Genomic DNA, 14,427 nt, shown 5'->3' with positions numbered 1-14,427 from the left:
AAGCCTAGAGCTACTAAAAGTCATGTTACTGCAAAGAGAGGAGAGCCTGCCTGAGAATTGGGGCAACACACACACAAAGAAAACACAGCTGAGATGGAGCAAGCGATACCAAAGGTTGATGAAAGGAGCCTGGATCTCATCCCTGAATAGGCCAGTTTTGCGAGAATTAAATTATCTTTTCACTTCAATTGGATTGCCATTTGCAACCAAAGACACCTAATTAATTTAGCTTAGAATATATGGGAAGGTTATTTTCAAGATAGAGAATACCTTTTTTAAGAAATGGGGAAGGAGCCAAGAATTTGAAAGAGATTGAAAATAAAAGTAGGGATAAAGAAAGGTAGAGGGGCAATTTAAACTTCATCTAAATGCAGATTGGCCTCAAATGCCTGTGTCCATTCTATATCATCATTCAAACTCTCGACTCATATATTAGATTACTTATTTTATTTTCCATTTGGAGAGCTCCAAAGAGGTATCCATAGTTGTTAAGAGAATGGAATCAAACAATTTAAGCTAATATCCTGGTTCTTCCACTTACTAACTATGTGACCTTGAGCAAGTTATTTAAATTCTCTATGCCTTGATGTCTTAAATCTACATAATGGGCATAATAACTATTTCATCAAGTTATTATGAGCATCTAAAGAGTCAATACCTGTAAAGTTTTAGAATAGCATCTGGCTATTATTACTCATTTCTAAAATAGTAGTTTTGATTCTATATTCTGCAACTCCTGGCCAAATATTTCCTTCATTCATTTCTTCTGTGCCAATAAATGGTACCACTATCAATTAACTTGAAGTGAGAGTGGCTGAATATAACAAGTTGTTTAATTAATGGACAAAATATTTAAAATAATAAGAACAAAAGCTCAAAGTGTAGTATTTCAACAAAGATAAAAACATTTTACATAAAGTCCAAATTTGGTAGGCTATAGTAGGTTAATTGATTTTAATAAAGATCAATGAGATCCCGTTGAATGGTTATTAATTAGGGGAGTGTTACTATCTAATGTATGCCACGTGGCCACCATTCATTCTTTTATGTACAAATATTTTCTAGATATTGAGGCTTCAGTAGTAAACCAAATATATGAAATCTCTCCCCAATTTAAGCTTACATTTTACCAGAGGAAGACAAATGAACGATTTAGAACATAATAAAATAATTATAAGTGTTATAAAGAACAATAAAACAGAATAAGAGAGATAAGTAGCAGAAAGGATGGAAGCTGTTCTTTTGAATAGGATGGCAATGGCAGTCCTCTCTAATAACTTTTAAGCAAATGCTGAAAAAAAATGAGGTGGACAGAGAAATATCTGGGGGGACAGCATTTTAGGCAGATAGGAGAGATGGAAATGGAAAGGGCCAAGTTCAATGAGTACAAGGAAATACAAGGGGTACCTTAACCTTGGAGCACGGTGACAGAGGGAGAGATAAAGAGATCACAAAGAGAGTTGATTGGGCAGATTATGTAGACAATTTTAAGGACAGTTTTTACTCGGAGTGGGATGGAAACCCATCAAAAGTCTTCCAGCAGGAACATGACTGGATCACTCTGGCTGCTGTGTTAAAATATATTGAAGGCAGTCAAGAGTGGAAAGGGAGAGTAATTGGACCTCTACAACTACAGTCCAGAGAAGAGATAATTGTGGCTAGGAGCAAGATAGTGAGTGGAGCTGGGGAAAATGGAAACAAAGGCTGTTTTTGGTTTTCGTTTTTGTTTTCTGCTGCTGTGGCTGAAAAGACAAAATTGAAAAGCTTTGAGTTTAGAAGAGATCGTTGACTTTGTTCTTTCACCTCCACACAGCAAATCCTATCAGTCTACATTCCAAATATGTGTTGGATTTAGTACATTTTTAAAACACAGAACCTGAGGAAGCTTTTACCAATCTATCCGAGTCAATAGATACAATAAGATCTATTTGTTTTTCCTGCAACACATTCTTGAATTCATTTCCTTGGTTCAACTTCACAATAGCTTCATTTCACTGATGTGGACACTGTGACTCAAAGAGGATTTAAATCTCTTTTAGGCTCACATGGGTATTAAATGTGTCAACAGTATCCATAACTAATGCCTTTCGTGTCGCTAAGGATGAGAGAATCATGAAAGGATTTTGAGGTTGAATATTAAGAACATGAGGGACTTACACTAGATTCTCATAGCTTTTGCAGTAAACCATGGAGTTTAACAACTGAAAATGAGGAGAGTGTAAAAAATGAAGAGACTAGAAATCGAGGCTTGAAAAGTATGGAAAATGTTTTGAATGGCCACGTGGGATTTAAATAAAAGGTCAACACCTAATGAATAAAAGGACACTGGAAAATTAGCGAAAGTTCTATTGACACTAGCTACTAGGGTATTGAAATGAACTCCATCAGCCAAGTGTCATGACCAGCTACATCAATAACCCAGCGTGCAGGATCCTATATAGTAGGAGTGGAATGAGCACAGGAGGCACAGAAAAAGAGCAAGAGCTTGAGCATGGCTTGGGCAAAATATATACTTATTTTGAGCTGATATGGTGTAGGAATTATCTTCCATCATTTTCACTATTTATTAGAGGCCATGGAATTTTGCCTTTCTTAGATACTCAAGGAAGCCATTTTTTGTTCTTTATTAATGAGATTGTGTATGCTATCTCCATTCTTGTTTTGTTTTATGTTGTCAATTATATGTGCTTTCTGAGGTCCTACCACCTCGACCAGACAAACCTCACAATAGCATCTTCTTCTTTGAAAACTTTGAGACCTGGCTAAATGTTTCTCTTCACACAAAACCCGACCCATCTGCTAATAGATTTCAGAATCAATGTAGATATTCCTTACAACAATCATCATCTGACATGATTCAGATAGATTTTATTTTCTAAACCAGTTTTAGGTTTTCAGAAAAATTGAGCAGGCAGTGTGAATAATTTCCCCTATTATTACTATGTTGCATTGGTGAGGTACATTTGTTACAATTAATGAACCTTACAATCGTTATTGGAGACGGATCTCACTGTCATCGAGGCTAGAGTGCAGTGGTGCCATCACAGCTCACTGCAGCCTCGAACTCTTGAGCTCAAGGGATCCTCCCACCTCAGCCTTCTCAATAGCTGGCACTAGAGCCATGCACCACCATGCCTATCTAATTTTTATTTATTTTTTAATTTTTTTAGAGGTGGGGGTCTCTCTATGTTGCCCAGGTTGGTCTCAAACTCCTGGCCTCAAGGGATCCTCCCATCTTGGCCTCCCAAAGTGTTGGGATTACAGAATGAGCCACCTTGCCTGGCCAATGAACCCATATCAATACATGATTATTAATTAGGGTATATAGTTTACATTAGAGTTCATTCTTTCTATGGGTTCTGACTAGTGCATGTCAGCAGCGTATCCATCATTACAGTATCATCCAAAATGGTTTTACTGCCCCGAAAATCCCCTATGCTTCACCTATTCATCCCTCCCTCCCTCACCCCATTTTGAGCTATTTTAAACTCGTTTCCTTTATCTTCTCTAACATTCTGCCATGAACGTCAAGGTCAAATTCTAAGAACTTTTGTATGTCAATCTCTGGTTATCTCTTTCTAACCTACTCTTTCATTTCTTCACTCATACTTCACCTGTTTTTCAACTTCATTTGATCTTCTTAGTAACTTTTCCAAAATTTTATCCAAGTTTATGTCTCCGATCATGGCTATGCTTCCTTGATCATTTTAGCTCTTCTTTCATCTCACTTAATTCCCTTACCAAGTTTATCCACCAAGTCTCAATCTTGATATGAATGTTTTCATCTCTGCTCCTAGACTTGGGCATTCAGTCTCAGCTGAAGAAAGTCACACCGTTGTGTAAACTAGCAGCAATGAAAAAGTGTCAGTTTCATACAAACCTCCGCTCAGTCTTTAGTGCCACTGATCTATTCTTTTATCTGCTCTGATTTAGCAGTCACTTTCCCTTTCCTCAATATCTATTTCCAGCGTCACCACTCTCCTGCAGACTATTACATAATACATGTCCCCATCACTGTCAACACACTTAATCTCCAATTTTTATTAAGAAATTTGAATAAGAAAGTATCTTTGTCAATTTTCCAATCTCTTACCTATCTATTATTAACATACACATTCTCATATTATATTCAGTATCAAAGTAACATCTTTACCTCATCAAAATCAATTTTCAGTTTAATCATTCTTGATGGAGTCGAATCTGTTCTGGGATATTTATCCTTCACATATTAACTGGCTTTCTATTAAGTTTTCCTTCTTTCTTTTTCTTCCTCAGCTTATACTTTTACTCAAGTCTCTGTTAACTTAAAAACAAACAAAAACTCTACCAAAACCAATGACCCTTCCAACTATTATCTCTTTCTCTCTTCTGTTCTCCATCTAAAATTTCTGAAAAAATAATACATATGCATGTCATTTTTTCACATTTTAACATCCAAGTTTTTCCATCATCTTTTGCAGTCTGGCTTTTTCTCCCACTATGCTACCAAAAGAGTTCTGGCTTGGGTAACCAAGAACTCCCAAATGGCCAATCTAGTGAACATTTGGCAGTTCTTATCATCAACATCTCAAATAGTTCTGACATTGCTAGTCATAGCTTATTTTTTGAAACTTTCTTATTTTTTTCATAACTTCCTCTTCTTTTGTCAATTCTTAAGTGACAGCTTTCTTTGAGTTTCATCCTAAGATTAGCCCAGTGATCCTCTTACTCCATGTGTTCTTTTTGGCAATCTGATATACTTTCATGATTTCAACTACCACCCACAGGTTGCTGACTCCCAAATGTATACTTCCTATTGCACTTTCACAGTGAGTTTCAGAGTGCTACATATCCAACTCACCCTATTCTAAACTGTCCTCCTCCTCTAAATCTTTTTCAGCAATCTCCATCCCAATTAGTTATACAACCATCCTTTTATGTATTTGTACAATAAACCGATGAATTACTCCAGACTTCTCCCTTCTCCTCACTTTGGTCAATAAATTCTGTTTACTCCTACCTCTGTTTTATCTCTGATTTCCTAGCTTTCATTTTATTCATAACATTAGTATGGTAGGATAGATTCTCGTCACTATTTGCTTGGAGTGCTGCAAAATTCTCATAAATTTTGGCCTGCTTTCCATGCTATTTCTAACCTTTCTACCTTTACTTCTACTCATGTCTGTCACTAGATGTCCTTCACTTTCTGCCAATCCCTCTTTACCTAATTACTCCTTGTTATTTTGTCATCAGACTATATTTCTCCTCCTTCAGGAGATTTACCTTTACTCTACCTTCCTTGTTGCTTTCTTAGTGTTTCTCTATCATTACACATAGTGCATTGTATTATAAGTGTCTAGTTTAAACTCTGTGTTTCTCATTAAAACAAGATCTCTTCAAGGGCAAGAACCATGTTTTATTTATCTTTGTATCTCCAGTGCCTAGCACAGAGCATAGCACATAGAGGCCATCAACAAAATGTTTTCATGATCAATGTCTATGTGTTATTCACACTTGCATCCCTCCACAGTACTTTGACCATGGCATGTGATTAACGCATGCTAAGTGGTATATATTTTGAAATATGTATAGGCAGGGCGCAGTGGCTCATGCCAGTAATTCCAGCACTTTAGAAGGCTAAGGTGGGCAGATCACCTGAGGCCAGGAGTTCAAGACCACCTCAGCCAACATGGCAAAACCCCGTCTCTACTAAAAATACAAAAATTAGCCAGGTGTGATGGCAGGTGCCTGTAATCACAGCTACCTGGGAGGCTGAGGCAGGAGAGTCGCTTGAACCCAGGAGGCATAGGTTGCAGTGAGCTGAGATTGCGCCACCGCATTCTAGCTTGGGCAACAGAGATGGACTCCATCTCTAAATAAATAAAATAAAATAATATAATAAAATATTTATAAAGCTTCCAGGTAAATATATTCTATTGTTAGTGCATTGATGAATTAAAATATCCATCACAGAAATTTATTTACCTAGTAAAACTAAAGAATTGCCAAACTTTGTGTCAACCATGAAAAATGAGGAAAGGTGTGTAGCCCCATGCAGCTGATTTATTCTGTTTAGTCTTGGGAGCATTTTATTCCTCAGAAAATGAGGTTATTGGCATTTGCCAAATGGTACCTTATTACACTCCAATATTATATGTCTACTTTCAAAAACATTCTTTACTCTCATCAAACCACGTGGGTGGGCGCAGTGACAAAAAAGCCTAGTGTTATACTAGTATTTTAGAAATTGAGAGATATAACTCTCAATGGTGCTATAATTTAATATGGAAACATCACTATAAATAGTTACATGCTAAGTATAAGTACTTTATCCTAATTTTACAGATTTATAATTTAGTCCACTTATCCTTCCTTTTTTTCCATTTTTCTGGGTTCTGCCTTTATTCCATTATTAGATCTATTTTCCTTGGGGAGTAAAATTATTGTCACAAAACTTAGCATTTGATAATCAGTTAGCATGAAGAGACTTAATTTCCAGGTGGTGGAAATGCCCAGGTAAAATTAGGCAGAAAGAACAGATTATTTTCAATCCCAAACTACCAGTCATGTTCTTTATATAAAATAAATCTTCCATTGTAACAACCATCAAGCTTTTTTCTTCATATAACCCCCAAAGGAATTTTTTAAGTATATACCTCTCTACATTTATAATTAACATATTAATTTTGCAATCATTTAGACAATTGTAAAGGGTGCAATTTACAGACAGTACTGATCATTACCTGTTTTCTCTTAAACCCATACGTACCACTTTCTACTCCGCTATATACTGTGAGCCTTATAGGGATGGAAATCTGCAAACCAGATTTCTCAGGCTCCTTTGCTATCTGGCTTCTCCATAATTTCCACCAGAGGGAAACCACTGAAGATATCAGAGAGAAAAAGAAAGAGAAGAGCCTTCTGCTTTAAATGATTATTTCAGTGGCTGCAGCAGCAGTAGCAGTAGGCGATTCTCGATCCCAGCAGCTAGGGCACAGGCAGCAACTTTTTGGGAATTCCAAGTCTGATCAAGTGACATATGTCTGGCAGATAAAATCAACTGACACATCAGTAGCACTTGCTATCTGTATTTTACTATTTTCTTTTTGCTTTTCCAGTGTCCTACTGTGTTCATCCTCTGCTCTTTGATTCCTTCTAGCACCTTTGTGATCAACCCACCATATTAAATTTTCCTCTTTTCAAAATTCTAGGAATGGTTTTCATTTTCCTGAGTGGGTGTCAGTACTGACTTATGTATATTGTGTTGTAAATATTGATAAAACAAAATTGTCAAGTCACTTTTAAAAATATATCTGTTAGATTCTGAATATCATAGTGATTTGATCTCATGCTTTAATAGGTAGAATATTTATATCATTTGATTTTATGCTTGAACTATATTTATATTCTGCCCCACCCTCACAAAATTGTAATTCAAATACAATAGAAATGTATGTTTGAAAATCTTTTCCTGATCACCAAAGTATTTTTGCATCAAAAATTCGCATGCAAATTAAAATTACAATCTTTATTAAGTAACCAGTGACTATAAAGTTTTAGGTATAAAACATGTTTTTCTGAATCGAGTCATGATTCGATTAGTATACAATCTACGGATTCAGTGTCTATAAAAGTGAAATTTTATTACAAATGCAGCTTCCAATGTTATGGATAGAGTCTTTAAAAAATAATTTAGATATCCATGGGTCAATACTAATTATGGTTTCGAAGAGGTACAGTTTGGCATTAAGATTTAATTTCTGTATTTTTTTACTTTATATAAATCTTTTTCAAACAGATTAATATATGAAAAAGGAAGTTTTCAGTTTCTATTTCAAAATGTCACTCAACTCCTTGAAATTTTTCTGTGCCAAACATACTGGCTTGCTCCTTGGAAAGTCTGGTACCCCTAAATACTCCACTTTATTTTTATTTTTTTATTTTTTTTTGAGACGGAGTCTCGCTCTGCCACCCAGGCTGGAGTGCAGTGGCCAGATCTCAGCTCACTGCAAGCTCCGCTTCCCGGGTTTACGCCATTCTCCTGCCTCAGCCTCCTGAGTAGCTGGGACTACAGGCGCCCGCCACCTCGCCCGGCAAGTTTTTTGTATTTTTTTTAGTAGAGACGGGGTTTCACCGTGTTAGCCAGGATGGTCTCGATCTCCTGACCTCGTGATCCGCCCGCCTCGGCCTCCCAAAGTGCTGGGATTACAGGCTTGAGCCACCGCGCCCGGCCAATACTCCACTTTAAAAGCTGCTGACTTGAAATCCAGCGAAAGAAGAAACTATATCATCAAACACCCAACTGTATCTAACTCAGAGTTACCTTTGTGCTTAATTTTTTTGGTACTTCTATCCTAAACTTGATACCCTTTTTATTTCTTATATAAAGTTCTGTGTGGGCCTCTCTTCCCTTCTAAACTAGGAGAAGGTAATTTCTCAGTTACATTAACTCACCCTTAAATATTTCTCCTGTACTAAGCAGAAGATACCTCTCATTTATCTGTTCAACATCTTTTGGCCAGATTTGTGTTTTCATAAATTTTAAGAACACATTAATTACAGAAAATTATAAAAGTAGTGAGGCAGAGAAGGACTTGAAGAGACTTTACTGTATTATTAGTGTTTAAATAGACTCCCTATGTGCATCATATCAATCATTCGCTCTCTCTCTTTGACTGCATTTTCCTCTCTTAAAAGTATGTATGTACTGGACCACTGACTTCTGGTTTTAACGAGAGAACTCTCTAACATGAGATCTAATCACTGTGGAATAATCATATGAATTTAGAGCTCACTTTCCATCATTTCTTCTTTGACTCTTCTTTAATGTGATGGTTTGTGCATAATCATGATGACATATACAACTGCACTATGTGAAACAATCTTTTAAGTTTGGTAGCCCCTTAGAAAGGCATACATGAGTTAATCCTGTGAATTTTAAAATTCTTATTGTCTTGTATAGACATTAATTGGCAATATTTATTTAATATATACTTAGATTCACAAAAGTATCTATGGTATCAGAAGGTATAATAACAATAATAAGCTTGCTTTTCTGGAACTCCATAGTAATATTTTTATGCCATTTCAACAGTGTAATTTTGCTTTATAGGGGTAAATACACCTCATAAAGTTTGAATACAATGAATTTTCTTGGAAAGTTAAATTATTTCATGGTATTTTATTAAAGTATCATTTTTGTAATTGAATTAACATTTGTAATTGTTAAAAAATAGAACTTATATCTCTACTGATAACAGTCAGAATACAGTTAAGGGAACATTATATACCTTTAACTTGATAGTCATTTTCTAACATTGCCTGTTCTTTCCTTCTTGAAATGTTATTTTTTGTTGGCATTCACAACAATCCATTTTCTCAATTTTCTTTTAATCTCTCTATCTACTCCAAGTCTTTTTTGTAGGCTTCTTCTCCTCCACCTGCTTAATAGTTTTCCTAAAGACTAGTCAGAGTGACTAAACATCCACTTGAACAAAATAAAAACCTAGTTCCAATGAACAGTTTTATAATTTTTCTGTCTAAAAATCATGTGTCAACTTCTTTAAGCCTCAATTTTGTTTGCAAAAGGACTCCTGCTAAACTAAAAATTATCATACAATGATGACATGCTCTTACATGTAAATAATACAGTGAAACTGACTGTTTATGTAAAACATTTTATTTCTTGTGTATGATTGTTATACAATAAACTTGTATTTTCAAAACATAGTACTTGGAAGTGATCTTACCATTAACATACTTGGACTCCTCATTTTATAGGTGAAAAAGCAAGTCTCCAAAATTAAACTAACTAGTGCAAGCACATAAAACAAATTTAAAACAACATCAACATACTAATTTGAATGCTTTTTATGTTTAATTTGCATCTAGCAAGTGTAATTTATTAGCATAACTCATTAAGGATTTTAACCACTATCTATATAGAATAAATTTGTATAATGCCTTTTCTTTACACTAATTTTAACATAATTGCTAATCTGGGTTTAGATCAGGAAAGAGTCCTTAGAAATATAAAGGTAGAACACTGAATTTGTGAGTTTTAAAAGAATAGAAGATGAAGTGGCATGGTTTTAATAAGAAGGATGAGGACTGATGATTGCCCATTTTCTATTAAAAATAATGATATTAATGCTTTGGCAATAAAATTCTATATGTAACTTATGTATTAAATAGACCAAATTCATTAGGATTTTATAGAATATAGAAATAGCTTTATTATTTTCCCTACCACTGCCTTAAGAAACCTTTTATTTCTACTCTTCTCCATTCCTTGCAAACAATTTAGGTTAGATCCTTTAGCCTTCTGAGTACTTTAAAGCATTTGAGAAATTATTCCAATTCTAGCAATGATGTACTAGCTTTTATTGGACTAGTCCTATAAGAATAAAAATTGAAAATTCAGAATCAAATTGAAAAAAAATATATAGAAAGGACTGGAGAGCAACCCAAAGCAGGCAGAAACTGCAGGGTATCCTCAAAAATAATACCTGCACTGGGTGGAGCCCTCCTTTATAAGGCTTAGTCATAGAGGACCCACTTTAGTTCAGCTGGGATGGGGTGGACAGGGCTCAAGCAGAAAGTCAGCCTTATTAACTAACTTATCAGATGATGGAGTTTGAATCAGCTAGGGTTCCCAGAAATTGAAAAGCAAAACACAAGAAGGAGGATGCCACAGAGAAGTGAGCCCCAAAATCTGTGTATAAGCTTTCTAAAATCCTTAGCTGACCCCTAAACTGCATATATATGGGAGAGATCCTAGGAAAATTAGCAAACAGTCATGGCTAGAAGGCTAAACGTGATAAAGAGGGGATTACAATTATTGCCTATGACAGGGAAGATATAGATTGAATTTTGAGTTCCTCTAAGTCAGAAGGGCTTGAGGAAAACCACAGACTTTCCCCAGAAACTTCACAAGGCTGTACCTTAGAAATGTGTGGATTATGAAAACCAAGGGATTTGCCCTAGGAACTAAGATTACATCAAACAGACTTAACAATGTTTAAAGCTAAATCTCCACGAATTCAAGAGGAACAGATAGTGATTTAACTATCCACTGAAACAAAAATCAGTCCTTTTCAGAATATACAATTTCAGAGCTATAATCACAAGTCTTAACAACGTATCAACCACAAAGTCCAATATATAATCAAATGTAACCAGAAATGTGAAGAACCAGGAAAATGCAATGTATTCTGAGATGATAAGATGTTGAAATTTTAGCAAACAAGGACTTTAAAGAAGCCATTATAGATGTGATCATGAACTTTTAAGATAGTCAAAACTGATAAAAAGATAGGAAATCTCAGCAGAAAAACAAAATTTCTTTCAAAAAATTGAAATTCCGGAAATAAAAAAATAAGCAATCTAGAATGAAAAAGCTACTGAATGGATGTAACAAAAATTTGAAGATGGCAGAATATCAGTAAACTTGAAGGCAGATCAAGACAAAATGTCAAATCTGAAGGTCAGGGAGTAAAAATATCTTAATAAAACAAGCAAGGCCTCTGTGACTTAGAAGACATTATGTGATCTAACTTGAATATTCTCTGAGCCTCAAATCAAGAAGAGAAAGGAAAGAAGGTAAAAAAAGTGAAGAAATAATTCCCTATATTTACTAAATTTAACCTATCCCAGAAATTTAGTGAACTCCCAGCAGAATAAATGCAAAGCAAATCACATCTAGAACATCATAAGTAAATTTCTAAACACCAAAAAGTGAAGAGAAAATTGTAAAACGGCCACCAACACATACAAAAATATACTATATATAAAGAATCAGGATACAGATGATGGCTAATTTCTCATCAGAAAAAATACAGGGCAAAAGTGATAGAATCACAACTTTAAAATGATGAACATTAAAAAACCCTGTGAATTCGGAGTTTGATGTCCAGTAAGAATATCATTTCAAAATGAGGGTTAAAAAAGACATTTCAAGGTAAACAAAAGTTGAGAGTATATGCTACCTATGTAGCACTGCACTTCAAGACACTCTAAAGAAAGTTCTTCAGGTTGAAGGTACATTATACCAAATTGGAGCTCAAATATATGTAAAGAATCAAGAGCCCCAGACATGGTAGATAAGTGATTATATCCCAGTAACTGTCTTTTTTTTCTTTTTGTACCTTTAAAAGACGATAACTATTTAAATAAAAAAACTATGATATTTGGTATGAGGTTAATAAAATATAAATATGTGACCACAATAGCAAAAATGAAAGGGTGAGTGCAAATAAAATTATATTGCTGAAAGTTTATTACTTTTTATATGAAGTAGTACAATATTAACTTTAGATAGAATGTGGTAAGTTAAGAATGCATATTATGACCTTTAGACTAACCACGAACCAAAATACAAAGGGAGACAACTAAAAAGCCAGTAAGAGCAATAAAATCAAGTACTGAAATACATTTAATTAACCCCAAGAAAAAAAGGAAAAGAAGCAACAGAGAAAAAAATAGTATACATATATACCAAATAGTAAGTTATAAACTGAAACCCAACTATTCAATAATTTATGAGGAAAATTTAATAATTATAAATGTCTATGGGCCTAATAACAGAGCCTTAAAAAACTGAAGCAGATTCTGACAGGACTGAAGGACACAGAGGTTTTAAACACCTTTCTGAAAATTGAAAGAAGAAAAATATATACATTATGTATAGACCTATCTTGATTAGATTCCAAAATGAAATGATTAGTTTCTAAGTGGTGCATGTTTTTTTTCCAATAACACCACGTTGTAAAAGAAAACAATAGTACAAATTGCGTGTGTATGTTACAGTGTGATCTCATCATGTATCATATACAGTTTTTGGGGTATAAGTTGAGCAAAAAAAAGGCCTTCCTCTAAACCCTCTTCTACCACAGGATATACTTTAACATTTGGTTTATTTTGTCATCTATTTTTCTTTCCACAAAGTTCATAAAATAGTATTGAGTGAGACTTTTGTACTCAACTCCACCACCTAATACTTAACCAACCTAAACACATCGCACTTATTTTATATGAAATCAGCTTCAAGGTGTTACTGTTGAACCTTTAGGTACGAGACAAATAATTGAACCTTTAGGTATGAGACAAATTAATTAATTCTTACCTTAAAGACAAGTTCTCCCACCAAGCCATTCCATGTCCCATCTTCTTGTGGGCTTCCATATTTGTGATCCGGTGCTACATAAATTTCATAGTTAAAACCCAGGTAGTTAGATAAGGCATCCAAAACATCAATGGAGAAGCCCTGGTATTTCTTCGGCTTACCCAAGACATTTTCAGAGACCATCACAAAAGGTTCTTCCTACATGGAAATAAGAGAAATTTCTGATGTCAATCTATACTGCTCCCTAAAAGCAAAGATTAATTCCTTAAAGAGTTTTGATTAAATCTAAAAATTGCTTTATACTTTGAAACAACGCAACTCAGGAATATAACATGCATTATTATTATTATTATTATTATTATTATTGGGATGGAATCTCGCTCTGTCGCCCAGGCTGGAGTGCAGTGGCCAGATCTCAGCTCACTGCAAGCTCCGCCTCCCGGGTTTATGCCATTCTCCTGCCTCAGCCTCCCAAGGAGCTGGGACTACAGGCGCCCACCTCGCCTGGCTAGCTTTTTGTATTTTTTAGTAGAGACGGGGTTTCACCATGTTAGCCAGGGTGGTCTCGATCTCCTGACCTTGTGATCCGCCCATCTCGGCCTCCCAAAGTGCTGGGATTACAGGCTTGAGCCACTGCGCCCGGCCACAACATGCATTATTAATGCATCATATTATTTAACAATGCTTAATCATTCAATTTCTTATCATCTCCCTTTTAATTATTACCATATCAAAAATTAGATAAAAGTAATTAAAAAACTTAGGGTCCATGAGTTTATTTTCCTTGCCTTCTGAGGACCCATCTGAGATTCCTCAATAACAAAACATTCAACAAACTATAAATTTATCATATCTAGTCTCAGGAATTTATTGTTTGTAAACCACGTAAATTACATCCAATAAAATTTTAACAGATATAATCTACATAAAACTACCTGAAAAGATAAAATTCTATGAACACATAATTTAGCTGAAATTAATAATCTCACATTTACTGGGAGTTATTCACTAACTAATTTGTGACTTTGATATAAACACACATTTCATTGCAAAAATAGCTTCTTTATGACTGATGAGAAATTCACTTACCTTTTCAATAAACTAATTTAGTAAATTCAGCAAATTGGTTTCTGCTTCCACCTCTTTTATCTTTTCCCATTTTTGTCCTCTTAAAGCTAACAAATAGGCCCCTTTCACTTTTGAGAACACCTGGTGTTAAGAAAGCTCAATTGATTTGAAACATGCTGGCAGACTACAGAAAATTAGATAATCTATTCCTTAATTTCCTACACTTGTTCAGAAATCTTTCAGCAACAGTAATATTT

General features: G+C 34.9%; 1 protein-coding gene across 2 annotated transcripts in view; it reads right to left on the bottom strand.

The window, feature by feature from the left end:
- Window positions 1-14,427, bottom strand: part of GRID2 (glutamate receptor, ionotropic, delta 2) — a 1,517,061-nt gene that overhangs the window by 326,320 nt on the left and 1,176,314 nt on the right. For both annotated transcript variants that reach the window (XM_011932743.1, XM_011932751.1), the window contains one exon: window positions 13,103-13,300. In XM_011932743.1, the coding sequence (XP_011788133.1) occupies window positions 13,103-13,300 (198 nt within the window). The remainder of the gene's footprint in view (window positions 1-13,102; window positions 13,301-14,427) is intronic.

The sequence above is a fragment of the Colobus angolensis genome, unplaced genomic scaffold, assembly GCF_000951035.1.
Source record: "Colobus angolensis palliatus isolate OR3802 unplaced genomic scaffold, Cang.pa_1.0 Scaffold123, whole genome shotgun sequence".
NCBI lineage: Eukaryota > Metazoa > Chordata > Mammalia > Primates > Cercopithecidae > Colobus > Colobus angolensis.
This window is presented reverse-complemented; position numbering and strand designations above follow the sequence as displayed.